The sequence below is a fragment of the Macrobrachium rosenbergii genome, chromosome 55 (assembly GCF_040412425.1).
Source record: "Macrobrachium rosenbergii isolate ZJJX-2024 chromosome 55, ASM4041242v1, whole genome shotgun sequence".
NCBI classification, from domain to species: domain Eukaryota; kingdom Metazoa; phylum Arthropoda; class Malacostraca; order Decapoda; family Palaemonidae; genus Macrobrachium; species Macrobrachium rosenbergii.
In genome coordinates this window covers 60,910,866-60,935,660 of record NC_089795.1, presented here as the reverse complement: position 1 = coordinate 60,935,660, position 24,795 = coordinate 60,910,866, and the positions used below count along the sequence as shown (strand labels likewise).

The 24,795-nt window shown below is 39.4% G+C and overlaps 2 protein-coding genes across 10 annotated transcripts in view; both read right to left on the bottom strand.

Annotated features, from left to right (window-relative positions):
- Window positions 1–6,851, bottom strand: part of LOC136835315 (procollagen-lysine,2-oxoglutarate 5-dioxygenase 1-like) — an 83,463-nt gene extending 76,612 nt beyond the window's left edge. Inside the window, exon 1 of the mRNA XM_067098650.1 lies at window positions 6,714–6,851. The gene's annotated coding sequence lies outside the window, so the exon portion shown is untranslated. The remainder of the gene's footprint in view (window positions 1–6,713) is intronic.
- Window positions 6,852–8,863: 2,012 nt separating this feature from the next.
- LOC136835314 (sodium/potassium-transporting ATPase subunit beta-like) overlaps window positions 8,864–24,795 on the bottom strand; it is a 45,194-nt gene continuing 29,262 nt past the window's right edge. For 5 of the 9 annotated variants that reach the window (XM_067098645.1, XM_067098647.1, XM_067098649.1 and 2 more), the window contains 4 exons: window positions 22,801–22,896; window positions 21,833–21,968; window positions 21,210–21,321; window positions 16,446–19,514 (listed from right to left, as the gene is read on the bottom strand). In XM_067098645.1, the coding sequence (XP_066954746.1) occupies window positions 21,233–21,321; window positions 21,833–21,968; window positions 22,801–22,896 (321 nt within the window). In that variant the 3' untranslated portion in view covers window positions 16,446–19,514; window positions 21,210–21,232. Of the gene's footprint in view, window positions 9,978–16,445; window positions 19,515–21,209; window positions 21,322–21,832; window positions 21,969–22,771; window positions 22,897–24,795 lie in introns of those variants that run through there. The other 4 variants (XR_010852100.1, XR_010852099.1, XM_067098646.1 and 1 more) reach the window with 3 other exon arrangements.

Genomic DNA, 24,795 nt, shown 5'->3' with positions numbered 1-24,795 from the left:
TAGTTTTAAGACCCAGTGAAAAGTTTTAGCTTCTTAAAATTTTAATGGGCAGGCTTATATTTGTTTAACCTGGGAGCCAGTAAGCCTCTTGCGAGGCAAGAAGTTAGGAGTAGATTGCTAGGCTATGCTGTAATTGCTGTGCTGTTTTTCTTGTTTAACAGTGAGAATTAGCATGAAGGCAATAATATTAGACAATTTTGATTTGAAACATTATACGATAACCTTTTTCACATTGATAGATAATTTAAAGTTATCAAAAGGGTAAATCAGCTCAGCCTAACTTCTTATTTACAAAACGTAAACATGATCGTAGATCCCAATCATGCTTAACTGTGAGCCTTGGTGCTTACTTAAGTCCGGTAGTATTTCCTCTGTAGTATTTTATAATCAAAACACAGTAAATGGTTTTCTAATATTGACAGTTCCCCGGTTATCCTTAATATCGGGGTTCTTTCCAGTGTTAAAGGAATACATTCATGCAGATCTACCTCCAAAGAGTAATACTCTGCCAGTGCTGTAGTGACATCACAGGTGTTGAGAATTTGTTGTGATGTTTTTATTTTTCCTAAGGGAACACACTACAGTAAAACCCCCGTATTCGCGTTCTCATAGTTCGCGGACTTACGCATTCGCGGGTTTCTCTGTGGAACATATGTAGCCATCATTCGCGGAAAATTCGACCATTCACAGTATTTTCACTGAAAATATTCACTAATTACTGTATTTTCCCATATAATTTCATGAATAAATGCACTTTTGTGATAAACTATAAAAAAACTCAGGTATATGCATTTTACAGGGTTTTTCTGTGTTTAAACTTCATGAAATGGGCAGTTCAAGTGTTGGGGTTTTTCGTATTCGGCGGATTTAGCTATTGCCGGGGTGGAGCATCCCCGAATCACGGGGAGTTCACTGTAAACGCACCATAATGGTGACCTTTGCCAAAATTGTAAAAATTTTAAAGTTACTGATTTTATATATTTTTGGTATACAGTAATTCCAATCATTATTGATTTTATTTGTGTCAAGTAACATAGCCTATAGGTTACATAGCCTTTACCTGGTGCTTGGGAATAGACCGGGTAATCATAGGTTATGAAATGTCTAGAAATATATGGTATGAACATCCATGTAGTTTTGTCTTAATTGAGTTGGGAAGCATCTGTGAGTAAATCCTTCACGGCAACATTATTGTAGTGCATTGTGAATTAATATTTTAATCCATTAGTACTACTATTTTATGGATATAACCCAGTGATCATGTTTCCTTACATCATACTATGGACATTTACTTTGAAGTGTTTGTAGCCTATATAGGCTATAGTCAAACTCAGCCTTTTAGTCCGCTAAGGCGTTGGCCTTTGCTTTACTGGTTTCCCAGCACATTCCATCGTCTCCCAGGTGCAGGTACTTCCGCCACACCTATCTCTCTCTCCTGACCTTGTAGAGTGTAGGGATTTCATTTCTTCGTAAAATTCAGTACAGTTCTTCTCAGGACACACTTATCATAGCCATCAAAAATTCGTAACTGTTGTAGGCTGAGATTTTGTCGGTGAATGGAAGATAGGTTTCTTGTGTTCAGCCTCTGACCTACCATTCTTGATTTGTTTTGGAGCAAACTTCTTCTAACTGTCCTTTCGCTACTTTGGTGGCTTTGGCTGTCCGGGAAAGCAAGGGGGCTTGAGTAACAAGGTGCGCCGTTGGCCTTTTCATCTAAAAAGTACCGATTGACATTATAGATTATTTCCTTTCTCGCTTGACTGTGCAGGCGGGGGCAGCAAGTAGTAGATGTTTCATGGTGGGTTAGTGACACGAATGACCTTTGTCTGGCTGAGGTGGCAATGGCACACTGACCCAGCACAAAGGGTGTTGTCAAATCTCAGAAAACATTTTAATAATTTTAATTTCCAGCAAAAACTTAGTCATTCTTAAACATATGAAGTTTTATTATAAACAGAGTACTACTTATATTTAGTTAGTATAAAAATACAGAGACATTTCAATATCACTGTCGTGGCGTATTTAGAGAATTGTGGCATTTGTGCGAAAATTCCTGGCTTAACGCGGCCACCGCCTTAGTGGCCAAAAAGGCTGAGTTTGACTATAGTAATATAGGTAGATAACACTAGCTAGTTTTTATTAAACACTTGTTCCTTTCATCACTACTGGGCTACTATTACGCAGGACCTACCACATTACCTGTGACACAGTGAATTGCTCAGTCTGCTTTTTGCCTGTGGAAATGGCTCTTAACTACCTGCCATGAGCCATCCCCTGAAGGAATAAACGGAAATTTGGTTGCTGGCTGGACGTGTGAAATATGCTGCATGCTTTTGGCAGCAAGTTTATTTAATGAAAGAGCTCAATTTTAACCAGTTATAGGTTTCAACAGGAGCATGGAAGAAGGAAACTACTGTACATGTTCCGGCAGAACTATGGCAGTGTGTTTCCAGCCCTCTTTTAGCAGAATCCACATTTGGGCCAATACTCCATAAGTAGTGCATTCTAGGAACTCCCACTTCAACTCCTCCGATGGAGACATAGAGTCTTCTTGGGAGAGAGGTCACTGATACCTGACATGAAGTGGATATAGCCACTGACATTTCCCTTCTGAATCTAGAAGATCTAGGGACTAGTCTTCTGCTTTACATGAGACAGATACTTCAAATGAGAATTTTGCCTTTCCCTTGCAGCAATCATGTATTGAGGGACCTTAAAAGGATCCACCCAACCCCATCTGAAGTGTCTGTAACTTCTAGGGGGGTAGTGACGTATCCTGGACTTCTATACTGCCAGGCATTGGTGATACAACAGCCTTGGTTCAATCAGTTCATGCAGGCTTCCCTGATGGGAAAATTCCGCTTACTGTACTTTCTATACTGCCAAGCAGTGATAATGTGACTGCCTTGGCTCATCAGTTCATGCAGGCTTCCTTAAAAGGAAATTCAGCTTGCTGTACTTTCTGTTACTGCCATGCAGTGATGATACAACTGCCCTGGCTAATCATTTCATACAGACTTCCCTGACAGGAAAATTCCACTTGCTGTACTTTTTATACTGCCAGGCAGTGATGATACAACTACCGTGGCTCATCATTTTACGCAAGCTTCCCAAATAGGAAATTCGGTTTGCTGTACTTTCTACACTGCCAGGCAGTGGTGATATGTCTGCCTTGGCTCATCAGTTCACACAGGCTTCCCTGAAGGGAAAATTCTGCTTGCAGTACTTTCAGAATTCCGGGAGGAAATCATGAAAAGTATCAAGGATGACCCCAAGAGAGTGTAACTCCCTTAAGGGCTCACAGGCTACTAAGCATCAGCATAGAGATGCTATCCAGGATTCCCAAGAGGAATTCAGGTGTCCTGGATATGGAATCAGGTACGATATGTAAAAACAGTGAGAGCTTTGAGGCGCCGTTGACAGTTGCTAATTAATGATATAAGAAGTTTGCAGTTTTGACAATATTTACTGTATTATTATGTCATTACATTTTCTGTAAATAAATGCATAGAATTCCCATTATGACTGTCAAACTTGCTCACTCCAACTATCACATATGTCCATTATGTCTGTACATGTCTGATACAGTGGCTTATTTATCAGATGGATGCATCTGGTGTGTTGGCTTCAATTTAGTCTAGGTGAGAAATTTGCATACTGTTGGCTACATGATAAATAACAGGCCTACATAATTATCATATGTAACATGTGTATAAAGGAATAAACATTCTGGTGTAAGAATAGCTCAAACAAATTCTGAAAAAGACAGAAGTTTATATTCGTTACATCGCCAATAGATTTTATGGTAAGAAATAGAAAGATATACCTTTGTTCACTGAATGAACCTATAAAAACCATAAGCTTCAGATGTTATTGACCAGAGAAACAAGCGGCCATAATAATGAACTCATAGTCATGTAGGCCTGTTATTTATCTAGTAGACTACAGTATGCAAATTTCTCACCTAGACTAAATAGAAGCCAATATATCCAGATGTATCCATCTGATTATTAATTTTTCTTATCAGATAGTCCAGACATACAGACATATATGATACTGGAGTGAAAAAGTTTGACAGTCATAATGGCAATTCTATGCATTTATTTACAGAAAATGTAATGACATGATAATACGGTAAATATTGTTGAAACTGCAAACTTCTTATATCATTAATTGGCAACTGAAAATGGCGTCTCAAAGCTCTTGCTGTTTGCAGATCACCGTCTCTTAGCACTACTGTCAAATTTTCTCTTCACATATCACATGCATCTAAAATCTGAAAGCACCAGCGTATTCAGGATGAATTTATTGTACAAAAACACAAGTTTAATTTTATCTTGATTCAATGAATGATGCAAAATCCAATGATACGTAAAAACAGGTATAAAGAGTTAAATGTTTCTCTTCACTTTTACTCATTGTAATTCCTTTGTGTTTTATCTTACTGCTTTCAGAAAATCATGATTTAGTAGTACAGTTAATATTGAATCCTATGGTGTGACCAAAACTTACAAAACTTTCCCGTCTTGTGCAAAACGTGAGATAAATGAAGAAATATACATGTATTGCTAGTTTTTGGAGCTACAGACGTAAAAATGAGGCAGTGAGCAAGCCACCTAGGTAAAAGTTCGTTTTCGGTCCGAACTCCAATTCCATGTGACTAAACATATTTTTCGACAGTTTTCGTGCTGTTTTCAATTGTCCCATTCAAGATATCGTGGTGAATTTAGTTCATATGCTGGGCCACCTAACTCGTTCTCTGCGCGCCGATCCTCCGCCAAGGTAAGTAGTTCCACCCAAACAGCTGACGACCCAACCGAAATGCCCCGAGACCTGCTTTTGCCCTGCAACCTTCCTCAGTCTCGTCCGGGTTCAAGAGTTGCTAACATGGCTACTTGTGTCTTCTGTGTCGTTATCCGACCAAAGTGGAATTTGCCCTTGCTTTCCTCGAATTAATTAAACGCGGCATATCCCTTAAATAGAGCCCGTTTCAACACCCGTCAAAAATGCAGTCTAATGTCGGATTGGTCTTCAATTCCACGAGGTCCTGTTCCCCAGTTCCAGTTGTCCAGATCCCGCCGAAAAGCCAGTGTCCCAGCGTAAAACGAAGAAGAATGGAGCACGATATCAGCCCTCCGGATTTCTCAGACGATTCCGACTTGAATGAGGCACGTATGCTTCGAAAAAGTTAACGATTACTAATTCCACAGCCTCTGGGGTCGGGAGAGGCGAAGGCCCCGCCAGGTAAGGGCCACACGCCCGTCCTAGGTTAGTTAGGTCTGTTTACGTCAGGTTAGGTTGCCATCTTTTATCCGTCCGCCACCTCTCTAGCCGTACCCGCTGCCACCTGGTGGTGGGTCACGGCTAGGAAATCGGCAGACGGACACCCACAGCCACGGAACTGTAACAGCGCCAAGATATCAACCGGAAATTCGTTATTAAGTTAAAAAATCTCAGGCTGCAAGCACGTTTATGTGCAAAATGCGCGCCGTGTTTAGTACTAGCCCCTAGGGGATGTATGTAAAACATAAAATAATGACAGTAAATGGCATAAACATAATCGTAAATACCATAAAACATAGCGTCTTATGTTGTTCTGGATGTTACGCTAATCAATATGGCCAAAAACGGCAAGACCGAATACTTGATGGGATGTTGAACCAGAAATGAACATTATCACTTTTACCTCCTGGTGTACCAGCCAACAACCAGAGGCCGCCAAACAAACGTCTCGTAGGCCCAAGAATCTACCTTAAGGGAACCAGCTACGCCTATAAGCTAACAAACAATAACGGTAAATTCTTGATAAACAACCAAAATACTACAGCAAAAAATCAATTTCCAAAGTAATACCCTATTCGGAGCTATTACTTAGGCCTAGTTCTACCCAATGCAATAATGGTTTAGTAAAAGAATATTCATATTAACTATAGAGGTTTAATTGTAATTTACAAGCTTCCATCTTTCTTTTCTTTCTGAATCCTGCATTGCGCTATTTTTATTTCTAACTCAAAAGGTAATTCTAAGTTGAACTGTCATGTGAGCTAGACTGTGGCAATTTTTTTTCTATAAAGATATTTACTTGCTAAAGAATTTAAAGTTATATTTTTGTTGGCCAGTTGTAACTAAACTCAGATAGACCTTGACAAGACTACGGCTTGAATTACTGTGAAGTGGTAGGTCTAAGCCCGGCATTCAGCGGCAAGTTCGCCCCACCTCCATAAGCTATCGCAAAATTAGCAACCAGTAAACACCTCTAGGCAACGTTATGTTGGTATTTTTAGGGTGTTTACTGGTTGCCAATTTTGCCGTATTAGCTAAGGAGGGGTGGGGGCTTGCCGCAGAATGCTGGCTTAGACCTACCCTGTGTTAGGCAATTCAAGTCGCGTAGTCTTCAAAGGTCAATGACAGCTTAGTTACAGCCGGCCGACAAAATATTACTTTAAATTCTTGTAAAGCAAGTAAAATAACATAGAAAAACGTCAACTGCCATAGTCTAGCTCACCACGGACAGCCGGCTTAGAATTACCCTCAAAAATCCAGGAGTGCAAAACGCAAACACATGCGGCCTCCATTGGTTAGAAATGCATAATATAGGCTAAAAGGGAAACTGGTCATGGCCCGCTAAAAAATTGGATAGCGCATGTAGCCTATCTGGCTAAGAATCACATTAGCTTTACAGTCGTTTTGCCTTTCCCCCAGAAAATACTCACCTTATGCCATTCACTCCATAGCTTACTCCCCGTCAGTGCATCAAGATAATCTGGGGACTTTTCATGTGGCTAAATTACGATGCATTAAAAGCGGCGGAATAGCTACAGTATATACCTGCAGCGTGAACTCTGGTTTACTTGTTCATATATTGTACATACTACAAAGTAGTATTAGTAGTAGTCGCAGACGAGAGTATCTTTAGAACGGCTTCGTTACTCGTTTATATCAGAGAGAACCACACTGTTTATATCTAGTTATCTATCTTTCAAGTTTCAAAATTTAAGCAGTCTTGTGCTGGTGCGGGTTTTTGCTATTCAGCAGCCCGTAATTGCTCGTTCTATTCCTCCTTTGCGTGTTTGTTTTAGTTTACTGTCTCTGTAATACCATGTATTTTGTTTTTATAAATTCCTTCCTATTTTCAATTGCTTTTTTCGATAGATCTGCAAACAGAAGAATGTTAACTATCAATTCCTCTTTATTTTCTTGAGATATGGCTGCTGCGCGACTCTATTTCTGTCATTATATGATCGGTAGCAAAGTAAGAAATGTTTAAAGTTTTAATTTATTTCTTCACAGCAAAAATATTTTGTATCTTTGCCCGTTAACCTATTCCTATCGTTTAATTCTAGTGCGCTGATCAGCATTGTTTTTTCGTTATCACACCAGGTTTCCTCCGTTTTCCTTAAATTTCCTTTAGAATTTTAAGGTTGTCTTGTCATTCAATTCTCTTATCCATGCTTTTTTTGTTATTTATCTTTTAACTGCTTACCTTTAATTGAAGCAATTTTACTAGAGTTTCTACATAACTCTCAGATACCATATTTATTTACGTAGTAGTGGGGGGACAAGCCAGTCCAACTTGCTGCCGGTGTAACAGTCTATTTCCCCCTTGTCCGAAATTCTCCCCGGGGGAAATATGGCCCAGGGTATATTTTCCCCTGCGGCAATTTCTTCCCGGGATAATATTCCCCCCTCTGGACCAAGATTCCCCCAACCCCACCACTGTTATAAGAGTGTGGCTATGGCGGCGACGTGTAGGAACGACAGCCTGCCACACAGGATAATTATCATCACGACTAAACTACCGACAATCGCACTTTTTTTTTGTTTCCCTTGTAGTCATGGCGCCACCAGGCTTCACAGCTGTCCGAGCAGTGGCAGTGGAAACAAGTCGCAATTTTTGCTAAAGTCACATTAATTCATGGTGGCCGGTGATAAAGTCACAGGGGAAAAATTCACAATATTTCTTGGGGGTCATCTTTGTTATTTAGTCTTTTGTTTATGTTTATACGGAAATCCCCAACGGCCTTGCACTAAACACGTCGCAAAGGTGGATACATGTAGGGGGGGGAGAAATGGCCTAGAGGGGGAAAAATATCCTAGGTCCAAAATTCTGGGGAAAACAGCTAGCCGTTATTCCCGGGAGTGGGGAATTTCAGTCAGTGAATAATTTCCCTGCTACACCGGTCTTCAAGCCCGGATAAATGGAGACAGCACCTGCCTGGTCAGCCAACCGAGTATGAAAACGGTGGCAAAAAAATTAATAATGATTCTCGAGTCAATGATGGATTGCAATAGGTCTAGGGCGTACCCGGTAAGCGACGCGATGCAGTATCCCCTGAAGGCAGTGAGAAATATGCAAAAGGTACCGCAGAAGTCACGGCTGAGGCTAAAAAAGTTAGTGAGGAGAAAGGATTGGAAAAAGAAAGGAAAGATGAGAATTGGAAATTGGAACGTTGGTAGCCTCACAGTAAAGGGAAGAGAGTTGGTTGATGTCATGCGGAGAAAGAAAATTATGATTCTATATATATGTATACAAGAGATCAAATGGAAAGGGAAAAGTGCAAGGAAGCTTGGCGAAGGATATAAAGTTTACTACACAGGGGAAGATACAAGCAGAAATGGGGTAGGAATTATTCTCCATCCAGATCTGCAGGAAAATGTCACAGAGGTCCAGCGTATCAGTGAGAGGCTTATGGGCTTGAAGTTTGTGAAAGATAAGAGATTATGGCATATCATCTCGGCATACGACCTTCAACAAGGGTGTAGTGAAGAGGAGAAGGAGGAATTCAGAGGGAAATTAGAATATATAAAAAAAAAGAGTTCCAAGAAGTGAACTTGTAAGGACGGGATTGAATGACATACTGGCTGGGTGTTGACTGGTTTATTGGTGGTTCCTTACTGAATGAATGTACAGTTGTTGTTGTTGTTGTTTCAGATTTAGCTGGCCTTGTGCCAGCACGGGCTCTTGCTCCTAGAGCAGCCCGTAACTCTGTTGATGAGTCTGTGAGATGGGTAGGTTAGATGAAAACTTTATTATGATGCATGAAAGTGATTTTGGTGAATGTACAGAATCGAATGTACAGAATCTTCGAAGTTGTTATTGGCTGGTGCGAGCCGCAAAGTAGCATCTACACATAGACAGGGCAAAACAGAGGTAATGTTTCGGACATCTGTGTTTGTTGGCAGACAAACAGATGGCGATTGTGAGAGACATAATAAACGTACAGTGATAAAACATATATCAATGGAAGGGCCAGGAAATTCCACATATGGCCAATTGCATGAGATTCGAGACAGATTAATGAATACTATGCAGTAGCATAATATATGTGATGGCGAGACATTTGGCGTCTTCACAAACAGAAACATACATACAGTTTGATACAGAAGATTCGGTTGAACATTATGAGTACATGATTAGAATGCTTGCATGGCAATGCAAGTAGTGATGATTGTACATAAATCGAGACAACAATGGTTAGGGAGAAACAGACGGAAATATTGTATGGTAAAAGTTGCGCTCCTTGAGAGAGAGAAAACGGGATGCTTGTTTTTGTCTTGTCCCCTCCGATGGATGACGAACACACACGTGTGCTCAAAAGAGACAGCAATCGGTGCTATGTGTCTCTTACAATACTCCCCCCAACAAGCAAGGCGTCGATGCAGAAGTGGTCTTGCTGACAATTGGAATGGGCGCGAAGGGCTTGGGCTTGGGGCGGGTAGGAGGCAGAAGGGCGGCGCCGGCTGGCAGGAACTCAAGGAGGATGGTAGCAGGTTGAAGGATGACGTCGGTTGATCCTTCAGTAGCCAGCTCGAGGGGGACGGCAGTAGGCAGAAGGATGACGGCGGCTGATCCTTTGGTAGCCAGCTCGAGGGGGACGGCAGCAGGCTGAAGGATGACGTCGGCTGGTCCTTCGTTGGTTAGCCTGTACGAATTCGGGGGCAGCATCCAGGGCTCCGGTGGTGGGGTGGGTCAAGGTCTAGAGAATAGATTAGATTAGATTAGATATTTTATTGACCACAACAATTATACATCGCTCATATTTACAGTAATTAGTTATATTTGGTCCAACAAAGGCACAACACTACACTTGGCAATACAAAATATTACATAAAGTCAGAATAACAGGTTTTTATCTTATACAACAATAAAACAAAACAGAATTATCATATGGCAAACAAAATTAAGAACAAAATTTGACATTTATATGCAAAAATCATACTCAAAAAAGCTATTTTATTCTCATTTTCCCTTCACCTCACAAACATTCATAAATACTCAGAGGACTGGGCTAATAATCTTACATTGCTCCGCCAGGGTTCGCTGATTTGAAAATATATCCCTCATGTTAGATAAATTATAGGTATCTCTGATATGTTGTGTCCTTGAGCATACTTGCGTTACGTGTACTTCTGTTTGAATGGCTCCACAGGTACACAAACCGCTCCTCCAACGGCAGACGGCCTCTCCTCCTACTCCACCTACCCACTTCCACGGCCAGAGGTGAGATGCAATTCTGAACCTAGTGAATGAGACTCTGTCTAATTCGGAAACATTATGCCTAACAGAATAGATATAATGAACTAAGAGGTCTGGATTGATTTCTCTATATGTAACCTTTCTTGAGGAGTCAGAATTAATGATGTTACGCCTGAGTGTTTCCATTGCGATTTTTACATCGTCTCTACTATCATTAATCAATCCTTCTATGTAAGTCTTGGTGTTATACCTGGCTCCTAATACGGTCTTAATTGAAAATATCAAAGGGTCATCCTCCAACGAAGACCTCTCTCTTCACATCCTACTAAAAAACTTTCTCTGTTTGCTACGAACAAGATCTCGTAATGGCGGGTTGTCTTTCTAACGCCAAGCAATAGTTTTAATCCCCAGTTATATAACTTCACTACTGGCTTCAAGTCTGCATTCAGCCACGACTCACACCCATACAGGACAGCTGACATTAAAGCAGCATCAAAAACTCTTTTTTTTACAATAAAAGGTATATCATTATTTCTATTCAAAAATGAAACAAATTTATTGATATGTGGCATCTTGGATCGAGCATGGGCCGCAACAGAGGAAGACACAGAGCCATCCGCAGTAAAGATCGACCCCAAATATATATATTGCGAGCAGGATTCTACTATAAGGCCATCGATCTCAATTGACCTACCATCTTGTGCTGTTCCACTAATAACAAAAAACTTAGTTTTCCCTGCATTAATTTTCATCCCATAAGTGTGACAATATTGCCTCAATAATGATATCTTATGGTCTTCTCACGCGCAGGATTAACGCGGTTAAGGAGATGGGGGTTAAGAAACGTGACGTCACGCGGTCTACTTGCTTTCCTCCGCCCAAGCTCTGTACAAATGGGACAACTTTTCTCCTGTTTCCTCGTTGACTCTTTTTAATATTAAAAATTATGATTCATTCTTTTAGGAAACAAAGCACATGTTGACCATATTCATTTCTATACGTGTATTCATCCAAATAATTACAACTGGAACTTGAAAACGAAAAACGTTTTTCACTCTAATATACAACTCACACTCAAATACACATATACGAGTACATGTATACATAAGGTTAACAATTATACAATTATGTGACCAACTTTTTCGGTATGTTTACAATAATAACAAATAAATATCTTTTCCATCGATTTTAAATGCTCCAAAAATTCGGGTCGGGGTTTCATTAGCTTCTCATTTGTTCTACTTATAGTGCCGATCCTTGTGCCATCCCCTTCGGTTCTTTAGTTCCTAAAGTCATACTCACTGGGGAAACTTACGGGGCTACAAAACCACCCACATATTGCATGCCTCCTTCTTCAGTTTTGTCTTCTTTGTCACCCTGCAATTCCTCCATTGGCAAACGAAACAATATTGCCGATAAGCTTAACGCTTTCTGAAGAAATGTTTCTTCAGTCTCGTAAGAAGTGCTTTCTTTAGTTATCAAGTTAGAAAATGAGACCTCAGTCATATTATCGCTAATGCAATTTTCAACGTTGTATTTTGCGCCTCACAGAGTTCTCTTTTTCCCAGGAGATGGGCTCAAACTTGGCGCGCTTAAATTCAACAGGTGATGGGTGCTGATGACATGCACCCATTTACCGTATACAGCCAAAAAAGTGTTCCAGTCCATCTCGATTCAGCCTATGAATCAAGATGTATGATATTGCAAAATTTCACCTAACATCCCTGGCAAGTTCGTTAGAGATTTGCAAGGTATCACGAGGCCTTTTTGGAAAGGGTAAAGTCCTTTTCCTCCCAGACTTTTCATTGTTCTGGATAGGTGTATCATCTCTTGCAATGTTTTGTTTTGGTTTCTAAGATTAGCCCGTAAGCATTCCGTGTTGTTTTGGTTTCTAAGATTAGCCCGTAAGCATTCTGTGAAGACTTTCTATCGAAAGGCACTCCAGAACTGAATAAATCAAACCACTTATCAACAAGGGGAAATGAACTGGATTGCACTCTCCCAGTGCCTATCCACAATCAGACCTTTTTCTCCGAAGTGTTTGAGATTTTTGTGAGTGGCAGAGTAACTGTAACGATAATTTCACTGTCGTACCCTCCATACCTGTAACACTTAAATGCTTTTTCAAATAGTTTTCGAGTTATCATTAGATCACCTTTACTTTTCTTAATTAGTTACCTGACTCAATGTAAGCAGTCCTAAAGTCCGATAACCTAGATCCATGGCCTGAGAAAGTGAAGTGTTTGTGATGAGTTTTATCATGGGAGCATCGGTAAATACATGTATTTCCCTGCAATAATCCGCAGGATTAACAATGTTGGATTGGCCTAGTTACGCCATTGCCTACTGAATTCCATAACCTTATATTTGTTGCCCCAAGTCATGAACCATACCAACTATAGGAAATCCAGCTCTCGCTATCTTAATGATGAATTCAAATAGGAGAATTTTAGTTATATCGGTGTCGAAATTACAATGAATAAGCGGTTTCCAAGGTCTGACCTTTACACATTGCACTTTTGAGCAAGGTTCATATAAAGCATCTGTGCTTTTATCATAACTCCATATTTTTGCGACACTACACTTTTCGTCCATAGGAAATCTATGAAGAATTAGATACCTATTTTTTTCATATTTTCAAAGTACCCGTTTACTGGACAAGATTTGGCTCATATCACTTAAACTGTCTAAATTGCAGCAAGAAAAAAAAAATATAAGGCCCCTATTACGGACAATATCAATACCAAATATGTGGAAGCAAGGCCTAAAGTGTTTGTAAACGAACTGATCAGTCAGAGATTACTTAGGACCGTGAGTAGACCGCTTGACGTCACAACCTCTACCTGCGCATTAGATCGCAATTTTGGGTCAGCCGTGAGAAGACCTTGTATTCTCTAGACCTTGGGGTGGGTCATCTCAGAGGGTCAGACATCTATTGAAGACTTGGGAACAGCGGGAAGCAGGGAGGCGGAGAAGGGTTCGTTGGCGCGTGGGTTGTCATCTTGGGTTGGATGTCTACCATCGGCTCCTTCGGGTCACTCCGGGGTCACCAATTGTAAGGACAGGATTGAGTGAACTGATTTATTGGTGGTTCCTTACTGAATGAATGTACAGATTCTTCGAAGTTGTTATTGGCTGATGCGAGCAGCAAAGTACCATCTACACAGAGACAGGGCAAAACAGAGGTAATGTTTTGGACTTCTTTGTTTGTCGGCAGTGATAAAACATATATCAATGGGAAGGCCAGGAAATTCCACATATGGCCAATTGCATGAGAATCGAGACAGATTAGTGAGCACTATGCAGTAGCACGATATATGTGAAATGGCGAGACGTTTGGCGTCTTCACAAACAGAAACATACATACAGTTTGATACAGAAGATTCGGTGGAACATTATGAGTACATGATTAGAATGCTTGCATGGCAATGCAAGTAGTGGTGATGTACATAAATCGAGACAACAATGGTTGGGGAGAAACAGACGGAAATATTGTATGGTAGAAGTTGCGCTCCTTGAGAGAGAAAAAACGGGATGCTCTTGTTTTTGTCTTGTCCCCTCCGATGGATGACGAGCACACGTGTGCTCGAAAGAGACTGCGATCGGTGCGAACATGAATGCCCATGTAGGTGAGAGTTCTGATGGCTTTGAAGGAATACATGGAGGAAGAAGTTTTGGAAGAAGAAACCATTAAGGTGATAGATTGTTGGAATTAGTAGAAGCTATGAATCTGGTAGTCATGTATACACAGTCTGAGAAAAGGAGAAGTCATCTGGTAACATATAACAGTGGACAAAATGAGACACAAATTGATCATGTTTTTATTAGGAAGGAACACAAGAAAATCAGTATGGATTGTAAGGTTATTCCAAATGAGTCTGTTGTAGCTTAACATAAACTGGTAGTGGCAGATTTTAGGTTGAAAGCAATAAGGAAAAGAAAAGCTCCAGCCAGGAATAGGAGGATCAAAATTTGCAGGCTGAAGGGGAAGAAGGCAAGAGAGTTCAGAAGTAAAGTGGAAAGAGCCAGAGAAGAGAGATCTGTAAATGGAATGTCAGAATCGCCTGAATAAATGTGGGATGATATGAAAGGGACTGTGGTGCCAGCAGCAGCAGAGGTGTGTAGGAGGACAAGTGGTAAGCAGCGACAGGAAAGAGAAACATGGTGGTGGAATCAAGAGGCTCAAACAGCTGTGAAGGAAGAAGAGTGTAGCCAGAAAAGGGTGGGAAGAACAACTACCAAACAAGAGAGGAGTATAGACGGACAAAGAGGGAAACAAAGAGAAAGGTAGCGATTGCAAAGGGAGAAGCCATGAGAGAGTAGTATGAGAAGATGGGAACACCAGAGGGAGAAAAGATAATCTACAGAAATGCAGAAGCGAGAAGAAAAGACAGGCAGGATGTAGGAGAGGTAGGAATTATTAAAGATGAAAATGGAAATATCTTAATTGAGGAAGAAGAGGTCAAGAGAAGATGGAAAGAATATTTTTCACGACTATTAAACACTGAGAATGAGTATCAAGAACTGGAAAATGTTTCTTCAGTAGAAGGACCAATAGCATACATCAGAGAGAGTGAAGTCGAGAATGCTATAAAGAAAGGAGAAGTAAATAAAGCTGCAGGAAAGTCAGAGGTAACAATAGAAATGATTAAAGCATTGGGAAATCTATTGGAAAAGATCTGGGATGTAGAGGAAATGCCATGGGACTGGAACGATAGTTGGATGACTAAAATGTATGAACAAAAAGGAGACGCGTTAAACTGTGGGAGCTAAAGAGGAATAAAGCTTTTGGAGCATGTATTCAAGATACTAGAAAGAATAGTACAAGGGAGGTTGAGAGAGTTGATAGATATACATGAGCAGCAGTTTGGGTTTATGTAAGAAAAGGATGCTATTTTTATAGTAAAGGATGCTATTTTTATAGTAAGACAAGTCCAAGAGAAATATTTAGAAGGAAACAGGAAAGTTTACATGTGTTTTGTGGATCTTGAAAAAGCATATGATAGGGTACCAAGAAGAGTAGTTTACTGGTATTTGAGAAAGAGAGGAGTACCAGAGAAGTTGGTAAGGTTAGTGAAGATACTATGAGGGGGCAAGAACCTGTGTACAGACAAAATATGGGGAGGCTGTGGACGTTGGCTTCCATCAGGGATCAGCTCTGAGTCCATTCTTATTCCTCGTCATTATAGACACTTTGACATCAGAATTAAGGAACAACGAAGAACCGTGGGAACTGATGTTTGCTGATGATTTAGTCATTATACCAGACACTGAAGTAGAACTGCAAGAAAGGTTTTTACCATGGAAAGGAGCCCTAGAAAAGAAAGGATTGAAAGTAAACATTTGTAAGAAAGAGCTAATGATTAGTAGTAAAGAAGGACATGAAGAAGTAAACATTCAAGTGGAAGATGGTACAGTGCTAAAACAAAACAATGAAGTTTAACTACTTGGGATCAATAATAGCAGAGGAGGGAGGTACTGAGAAAGCAGTGAGAGAGAGAGTGAAAGAAGCAAGACGAAAATGGAGGGACGTAACTCGAGTTGTTTTAGACAAGAAAATGCCATTAAGGCTCAAAATGAAAATTTACAAGACAGTTATCAGGCTTGTACTATTATTAGTGGGGTCTGTAGAGGATTTGGTGGGGACCGACTGGACAAAAGTACCAAAGTTTGAGGATCAATTCTGTACACCAATTTAAACACTTCCAAGACCGGTGCCAAGAATTCTGATGGTTTGTTTGGTGTCAGGTCACAATTTCCCTTTGTACTTAATGTGTGCTTAAAGTCTGGTCCTGTGCTACGATATCCAGCTATTTTCTGAACCTCTGAATTGTTTTTTTTTTTAAATTAGTCCAGTTAATGGGACTCCACACAACATAAGTATAGTCTCTGAAGTTGACACCTTAAAGTTCAAAGTCAAAGACACATAAAATTAATATACGCCAAATGGGAAATAAAGATAGGATGATTATGGTGGTTTTTTTCTATTCAGAACTACAAGAGAATGTAAAGACAAATCAGAACAGTGTCAGCTTACACCAAACTATAAAATGATTAGCCACATTGCAATAATAACTCTCTCTCCAGAGGCCCTACACAGCATTCATTACAAGTCTTACCAAACATCTTCATTTGTCACATTTGCATGTGCAGAGGTGGTACACTTCCACTGTTGTTTCTTGCAAGCACATCTTCCACTACAACCCTTTTCACGTTGGCAACGACATTTCAGTAACTCACTGCAAGCTTTTGACGCCATTGGCATTGTTGTCCATCCATTGCCCCATCCCCAGCCTTCTGGAGACGGTGCATGCTGCAGTGAAATGTCACAGGTGGCCCAGATTCCAGTCTGCTAAGCAGCATGCTTTGAGTGCTCCAAAAGTGCACTCTGTGTAGGCAGGATGGATTCCATTGATTTGCTTCTTTGACAGAATATTTCCTTCTGTGCCTCGTTGACTGAGGTCACTTGGCTAGTCTCGTCATACACAACCACCGTGTACCATTCCAGAAGTCTGAAGTGTGAATCTTCTAGGTCTAGCTCATGAAATGGACTCTCTGCCATTTGTTTGAGGGCATCTGTCACCTCTGGATAGCACTTCCATGCCTCCCAGGCATGCCGTTTTCCTCTCCCAAAGGGGGAAGATACTAAGTCACAGCCTGTAAAGCCATTCAAAACAAGTAAGGCAATGGATTTATCTTTTCCTAGAGCCTGGGCAAGTGTATTGATGTGGATGTAGTTGAACTTCCTTCCAGCACCAAATGGAACCCAAAAATTAACTGCTGGGCAAACTGTGCAAAACTGGTAGTACTTCCCAATGAGGATGACAATGGCATCTGTGTCTACAGTACATATCAGACATGTGGTGTGGCCATTCTCTATGGCATCTTGCATATGATAGCCCGTTCTGGTGTCAGCCTCCTCATGGTCATAGTGAGGTATCTGATGGTCTGATCCTCTGCACATGGATGCATCACTGGACGTGATGATGACTTCTTTGTCAGAGGGAAACACACAGCACTTGATCTCATTTGTAAGGACGCAAATAGTTCTTTCTTATTGTCTGGATCATGTAGAAAGTCTTGCTATTTGCCAGGAATCTTTTTCTGTGCTTCAACGCTTCTACGTACTCCTTTCCCTCTCTTTCCTCTCATTATTTCTTTGATGCTGTTTTTCTTGTGGGTGTCCCACACCATATCCAGACGCTTGGCACTATTGAGTTGGTTTCTGAGGAACGGGAGGAAAGCCTTCCTAGCATAGTCTCTAAAAGTTGGTATCCCTGCAGTTGGGAAAAAGTGAAACACGGCAGTTCCATCTAAAACTTTGACATCAAAATTTTTTGGGGGGCTCTGTCTCGTTTGCTGTTTCTAATGAAATGAAAACTTCTGACTCCACATGAAGGACCTCTACCACTTCACCTGCTTCCTCTGGGCATGCAGGCACATTCAGGTCTTCCAGTTCCTCTGTATCAGGGCATTTAACATCTCTCTTTTTTACTTGATTGAAGCAGGTCAATAGATCAGTTTTTTCCCCAGGCACAGTCTGCCTCTGTCAGAAATAGATGGAGGGTAGGGATGATTTTCATGCATGAGGAAAGTGCAGATGTCTGATTCTCTGTGCAGTGCTACAATATACAATCGTGAGAAAAGACCAACATCTGCTTTCAGGGTTGTGATCTTGTCAGCTTGACTTGATTTGGCTTTGGTTGCTGGAGACTGAAAGAGTGGAAAACTATGCTTCTTTATCGGTTCATGAATAGATCTGGTGCGATCCACAAGCACTGACTGTCTGTAGTCATTGTACTGACTCCTGCCAATGAGTTCAATACTGCGGACTGTGTTGACAACAGAATCATTGACATCATCTCATGTATCCAGAGCCAAAAGTTCCTGGGTATCATTGAGAAAATTATTGCCCAACTCCTTGATGGTGTTCACAAGGTTCAAAGCCTGCTGTTGGAAGGCTCTCTGGGTGACCAAACTCTCTGCATGGTGCAGATGTTTCTCAGTTCCCCCGCCGAGGATTTCTTTCTCAAACTCCTGCCCTGGCATGCAGTAGGAAAGGAACCATCAAAATTAAATCCTGGTGACTCAAAAATGTCCACCCAGCAAATCTTTGCAGCTTTGGCGAGGATACTAGCATCTCCTTCATAGTCACAGTTTAGACCAGCTTTGATCAGTCTCTGCATTCCCTCTGGAAACACCAGCACTTTTTTTTTTTATCAGTCTGCACTTGTGCCTCTGAAAAATACTGTAGAATTTGCTCTTTAAATCGAGCTTTGTTTACTTCAATAATTGCCACTCCAAGTTCTTGCAGTTGATGCTCATAAAGTTGCCTCAGCTCAGCAAAAGGTTCCACCTTCAACAGAGTTCTCAATATGTGTCATCAGTTCAGTGAATGCTCTTGCTTTATTCTTTTGTCTCTGAGTTTCTGCTTCACAAGACTGCCGACGCTGCTGTCTGCTTAGAGAGCAGTGGTGATATCTGAGTTCAAACAAGCAAGGAAAGTGGTATTTGGCTTCTATGGCTTTCAAGTCTCCACCTGCAATTCTAGTCAGCAGTGCAGTATCTTGCAGGTCAGTAGCCATGCATCGAATATTGTCATCTGCATGCAATGTCATGAAGTCATGAAGATGGCCATCTGCTTTTGCACAGAAAATACAGATGTTATCTGGCTGAGTTTGATGGTTTTGGATTCGCTTCCTGACAGCATCTTCAGAACTGGCTGGTGTGTCTGCTTCCTCGGCATCTCTTTTTCTTTGTGCTCTTCCCAGTCTAGTGTTGCTAAACTTAGACCAGCATGATTTGTGCCTAGGTGCACTATGTAAATTTAAGTCTTCAGCTGTAATGTGCTCATCAAAATTCAGTTCTACTGATAACCTGCCTAGCTGTCTAAATGCCTTCACATTGTCTATGAACTATTTATAAGCTTGTGATTTGCCGCCACTGAAAGCATCCAGAGGGCCTCAGTTTTTCATTTGTACTGATCTGGTATATCACGCATGCAACCCAGTCCATCTTTCTAAATCTTCAGTCACACCTGGAACACAAAGAGAAATAGAATTTTAGTCTAACACCAGGACTGTCAATCACTCATTCACCTTTCCCAGCTAAAATGACTGACAAAATGTCTGGCAAGTACATTCCCACAACAGCATAATGCAGTATGTATATTTTTAGCAATGGTGGATTTTTTTTTTTAACTTCAAAGTTGGCCATCTCACACTTCAGATTTTAAATAAAATGTTCTACCTTTTATATTACAGAACCTATACAATGTCAACAGGCCACAATAAAGATCTTCTAGTGGTTGGATCTACCTCAGGCAACGTTATCAGTAGGATTTCACCGTGTACATTTTTGATAAACATGCTGCAAATATATGTGAAAAAAAAGGGTGTTCCACTTGGACAAATTTCATGGTACTGGTCTCAGATCAGAAGTAGGTAGTCTAAAGATTACATGCACAAAAATTTATGCTTTTGTCCACTCTAAATCTCGTCTAAATCTTCCCTTTATAGCCCCCACTATCAGGAGGTGATATATTTATTGTCAATGCGTTTCGTAACAACATGGTTAAAGAAGAAAACAAAACAAATTAAAAATGCATGGAATATAACTTTGACTTTTTTGAGTCTCAACAAATTTTACAAAACATACATTAAAACAAAACAATTTAAAAAGCACCTGCTAGACTAAAAATTGAAGGCTGAATGATTCGGAAAGGAGGGAGAAGCAGCGAAGAAAACCAGCTCAAGCCAGATACAACTGTACAGAGGTGGTATGAATGTTCAACTTGGGCACTAACTGCTTAATAAATAACGACTCTAAGATGAGCAGTTCGTGTAAACAGCTTGTTTAGCCAAAGACAGAGAAGTCAGAATAGTTGATACTGGTATTACAAATTTTTGTGTGATTTCTGATATTAGAAAATTCGGGATTGGACAATCTGCAGCCAGTAAGATGGCTGACACCATTATATGAACCAGCTCTGAATTTAAGCAGTTGTTTAGTCGAACCTACGTAAGTCCCCAAATTACACCTGGGGAAAGTATATTTATATATGACTGAGGATTGCATTATTGGGCAGATTCTGTCTTTAAATTCAAAAAGTGATCCTATTGTAAGAGGATTTTCTGGAATTAAAATAACTTGCAACATATTAAGGTGTTTTTCAATTGCAGACTTGAGATTCCTACTAAATTTGTCATTTTGGATGTATGGAATACTGGCATATAGTTTCTTACGTGAAACAGTGCTTATAGAAGGGGAGTCAGTAGTTTCTTATTTAGAAAATTCTTGCAATGTTTGAAGAAAACATGTGAGGGAAACCAGTTATTGGTAAACTATTTATACAAGAACAATATTTCTTTATGATATGAATCCCAGGAAGAGGTTAGAGTGTAAGCCCGATGAAGCAAGGCAAAAATTGAATTGAGTTTAAAATCATAAAAACAAGCACTATAAAAGAGCGAATCCAGACCTGTAAAAGTCTTTTTTCTTAAAAACGGAAGTGTTAAAACTATCACCATGCCGAAACACCAAAACATCCAAAAATGGCAATCGATCATTTTCCTCTCTCTCTCCAATGTAAACTTGATACTAGGATGTGTTTCATTAATGTGTGAGAGGAATTGGTCAGCATGGAAAGCTGATTTAAAGAGAACAAAGTGTCACTGACGAACCGTTTATACACAAGAGGATAAAAACCAAGAAATGAAACCAGTGTGCTAACCTTGGGGATTCTTTTCCGAAGCATTAGCTGCTTCTTTTGATCCTGAAGGAATGTGCGCTGATACTTTCAGATGATGCAGTGTCCCAGAGTGTGCATTGTATTTCAAGTACTTCTGTAAATCATACATAGGGAGAGGAAGAACATTAGAATAAATTGGGCTACTGGGTCTCAGATGTCTTCACCTGAATGAATAATTACTTTCGCATGGAGTGAGATTTTAAACTTTTTGAAATAAACCCATACAATTAGGTTCGAGATTGGAGTTAACCAAATATCAGCTCAGAAAATAGCTGACATTATTCCGTGACACCATGAACTGAACATTTTTACATAAATTTTCTAGTAAGATAAAAATACAAAAATGTCCTAATACACACTATCAGATTTCACTTTCCTCCTATTTTCTGTGTTGAACACTCTCAATACATTAACCGGCTAGGTTTAAACAACTTATAAAAATCATGTTAAATGTTTCATGCCTAGTGAAAATAATTAACGAATCTACGAAATTTTCTTTTCAGAAGGGTTATCTTGAGTGTCATATCAAAGGTATCTGATATTCTGACATAAATCGCCACAACAGAACTGGAGTTCTGTTGTGGAATGCAAGAAAAAGATCTTACCTTTTCCCTGAAGATCAAAAGTAACTGCGACGAGAGGAGGCAGATACCCAGTAACGTTCTTGTTCAGAAAGAAGTATTCATTGAACACTGCGTATGGGTTATAATCATAAGCATTTGTGCAGTGCACCCCAACTCTCTAGAAATTGGAAGATAAATCTCAGCGTCATGAAAACTTATGAAATGTAGAAAGATTTTAAAGCATTTTCAGTCAGTTCACGATTTTACTCAAAACCCACACCAATTTCAGTTTATGTATCACGTTAATATAATTGTTTCATAATTATTCAGTATATTTTTATGATTCACTTTTCTAAAATTAAATGGAAACAAACAACTTTAATTCCCTCAAGAACAAAGCTTTTACTGTGTCAGTAAAGAACATCTTGGGATCTTTTAGTAAAATTCGTCCTGATCTGATGAAATAACTGAATGTCTTTCTAACCTAACCCGTCCATTAATGTTACAATCATGCAATCCACCCACCTGTTCACGCTGTTCTTTTTTTATAATATAATCCAGCTTACGACTACAAAAAACCACAAAACAGACTTAACACCCAAAATTAACAACCTAACCATCAGAGAGCTCTCTCTACCGCACCACAGTCCTTTCAACACTCCCTCCCGCCTGCATTTCTTCACATTATGCTCCCTCCCGCCATTTGTCGTCCTATGACGTCACACCACGAACAGATACTTTTAAATATAAAGAATGTTTTGCTATAAAAACATCTTATAAAATTAAGCACGTGCTTTTTATACATTTCGTAACGCCCATACCATTTTACTAATGAAGAAAATAAAAATAAAATAATAATGATTATGCTTCTAAAGCTAACATATACTGTAATCAGTAACAAGACAAAAAATACTCTTGTTATTGGTCTGCTTCTAATCAAAGCGACAGTTTGTTAATTATGCCAAAATTAAATATCCTTACAGCATTGGTATAAAATTAAATATCCTTACAGCATTGGTATGCTCGAACTCTTCCTTAAGGTCTTCGGGGATTTGCTCTGGATATTCCCTCGGGCCTCCTGAAATTTCTGGCATGAAGTCCGAATCCTGAAATGGAAACAGGCGTCATGGGAACAGAAACCTGGTTTTAGACTCTTTTCCTTCTGTGCAATCTATTTCATGTAAGTTTAGCTAACCTCAGCATTTCCTCTATGTTTCCTTATCTTTAAATTGTATCCTCTTAAAGGGGTGTCATAATTAAATTTTCTTTTTTACTTTCTAAAGCAAATACTGACCAAGAAGAAAGCAGCAGTGTTCTGATGTTTATTAGCTACAAAACAATTTCATTTGTATTTTAAAAATCAAACCCTACATTCTGAAAACATTAAGTTTAAAATGATAGTATGAGTAATATACTGTGTGTGTGTGTGTGTGTGTGTGTGTGTGTGTGTGTGTGAGAGAGAGAGAGAGAGAGAGAGAGAGAGAGAGAGAGAGAGAGAGAGAGAGAGAGAGAGAGTTCAGTTGTTCATTGTATAAGTTCACGTTATTTTGCAAGGAGAACTGACCTCAATAATTTTTTCTATACAATATAACAATACTGTCCTACAATATCTTTAACCGACTTGAAATTACAGTATCAGAAATGAATACTAACATGGTTGGCGGAGAAGTTATACATGTCCGGCTCCTTAGTGGATGCCCACCTTTATAAATAACCCTTTGGCAACATTCATATTTCCTTAATCCTTAATATCTGTAAATCACAACATAATAACTAATGGAATATTTAAAACCTTTATTAACAGTGTTCGAAATACTATCTACAACCGACATGCGCAAATGTGAATGTGGCTTAAAACTAAATGCACACAACAATATGTCCAACATGCAACGTACTGTTGGTTCGTATGTTCATGCATTACTTTTCATTTTCATTTAATCTCTTTGACGATTTTTCTCTCTCTCTGAGTCATATCCGGTCTCTGCAAAATTTTGTGCCTTGTATGTAATACTATGAATTAAGCAGGAAATTTATTTCAAAAATAGAAAAAGCTGTAATAAAAAAATTAAACAAACATTGAAACAGAAATAAGACTTCCACTATAGATGTGTATGGTAGTCAATGACTTAATGAAGACAACAGACTGTAAATTCCTTATTCATACCCTGTACCCTATCATGAACTTAACTTTTTTAACCTCTACAGTAAGTTACAGGATTTAGCGATGTGCCAGCCAATCATATTTTAAGCAGGTTAACTTCTTGTAATATACCGGGTTAGAATAATTATTTTACATGGTTCAGTATCATTTCTCATAACTGATTACTAATACAGTTATAAAAAATAAAACACAAATCTTATGAATTTAAAAATATAGAAGTTCGACTCTGTTAACCAGGGGTGGCCAATCTTTTGCATCCCATGCACCGATTTTACTTTTTGTTTTTCTTTAGTTTAGATGCGCCGCGCAAACTCGTACACACTTTCAGTCCTTTAAAGTATTTGGTTATTATATATATATATATATATATATATATATATATATATATATATATATATATATATATATATATATATATATAAAAAAGGCAGCACGTATATAAAAACAAAGTTTATTTTGCTGACCGTTTCCCAATATCTCATTGAATCTTCAAGGCTGTAATTTTCAAAAAATGTAACTTAAAATCTTATGAAATAAATCACAAATAAAAAAAACTGTTTTAAAAACCACTATAAAGACGGACATGACCTACTTAAACTGAATTAAAAGAGAAACTAAAACATCTAAAAAAAGAAAGAGGGTAAGTAAAAGTTGAAGTACAGACCAAAATGTAAACAAACTTGTTATGCTATGAATAGCTGTGTGGGAGCTGCCTGGGTGTTTAACAAGGGGATGGTAGTTTTAATCATGATGGACTCTTGATCGGTAAGTTCCCCCTCGTCTTGCGTGGAAGATGTGATTTTAAAACCAGCAAAATTGATTTTAGTTTTGCAATGCAACGCGT